Source organism: Archocentrus centrarchus, chromosome 7 (genome assembly GCF_007364275.1).
Source record: "Archocentrus centrarchus isolate MPI-CPG fArcCen1 chromosome 7, fArcCen1, whole genome shotgun sequence".
NCBI lineage: Eukaryota > Metazoa > Chordata > Actinopteri > Cichliformes > Cichlidae > Archocentrus > Archocentrus centrarchus.
The window spans coordinates 22,326,473-22,327,591 of record NC_044352.1 but is presented as its reverse complement, the minus strand read 5'-3'; the positions used below and the strand labels follow the sequence as shown (position 1 = coordinate 22,327,591).

Below are 1,119 nucleotides of genomic sequence, written 5' to 3'. Positions count from 1 at the left end.
GAGAGAGAGAAAGAGAGAGAGAGAGAGAGAGAAAGGAGGGAAGAAAACAGATAAAATAAGGGGATAGACCTAGGTATACATATTTACACACACACACACACACACACACACACACACACACACACACACACACACACACACACACAGTGGGTACAGAAAGTATTCAGACCCCTTTAAAATTTTCACTCTGTGTTTCATTGCAGCCATTTTCTAAAATCAAAAGGTTCATTTTATTTCTCATTAATGTACACTCAGCACCCCATTTTGACAGAAAAAAACAGAAATGTAGAAATTTTTGCAAATTTATTAAAAAAAGAAAAACTGAAATATAATAAACTTTTTTTGATTTTAGCAAATGGCTGCAATGAAACAAAGAGTGAAAAATTTAAAGGGGTCTGTGTGTGTGTGTGTGTGTATATATATGTGTGTGTGTGTGTGTGTGTGTGTGTGTGTGTGTGTGTGTGTGTGTGTGTGTGTGTGTGTGTGTGTGTGTGTGTGTGTAAATATGTATACCTAGGTCTATCCCCTTATTTGTTCTGTTTTCTTCCATGTAACATGATCTATCAGATCAGAACACCTTCCATTGCTCCGTGGTCCCATTCTGATGCTCACATGCCCATTGTTGGTACTTACGAGGACCCTGACTGTTCTGCAGGTATACAGCCCCATACACAACCAACTACAATGCCTGTAACATGCCTGTGTATTCTGACACCTTTCTATCAAAACCAGCCTTAAATTTTTCTTGCTTGGACCACTTTTGATAGATACTGACCACTGCAGACTGGGAACACCCCAAAAAAGTTACGGTTTTGGAGATGCTCTGACCCAGTCATCAAGCCATCACAGTTTGGCTCTTGTCAGATTCACTCAGATTCTCACGCTTGCCCATTTTTCCTGCTTCTAACACATCAACTTTGAGGACAAAATGTTCATTTGCTCCCTAATATATCCCACCCACTTGAGTTGTTTCCTGGTTTCATTTAAATCTTTAGTTATCTCGTGGTCCTGGGGTTTTTTTATCCCAGTGTTTTTGAGTCGTGGACATTCTGGTTTTATTTATTATTCTCTGTGGAGTTTGCTTTTCATGTATTCCTGAGATTTATTGCTTTTGCAGGT

The 1,119-nt window shown here is 39.1% G+C and overlaps 1 protein-coding gene across 1 annotated transcript in view; it reads right to left on the bottom strand.

Annotated features, from left to right (window-relative positions):
* The window catches only part of tmem201 (transmembrane protein 201), a 13,630-nt gene extending 13,010 nt beyond the window's left edge, over positions 1–620 (bottom strand). The window contains exon 1 of the mRNA XM_030734458.1: positions 613–620. Coding sequence (XP_030590318.1) covers positions 613–620 — 8 coding nt within the window. The remainder of the gene's footprint in view (positions 1–612) is intronic.
* Positions 621–1,119: the final 499 nt, after the last annotated feature.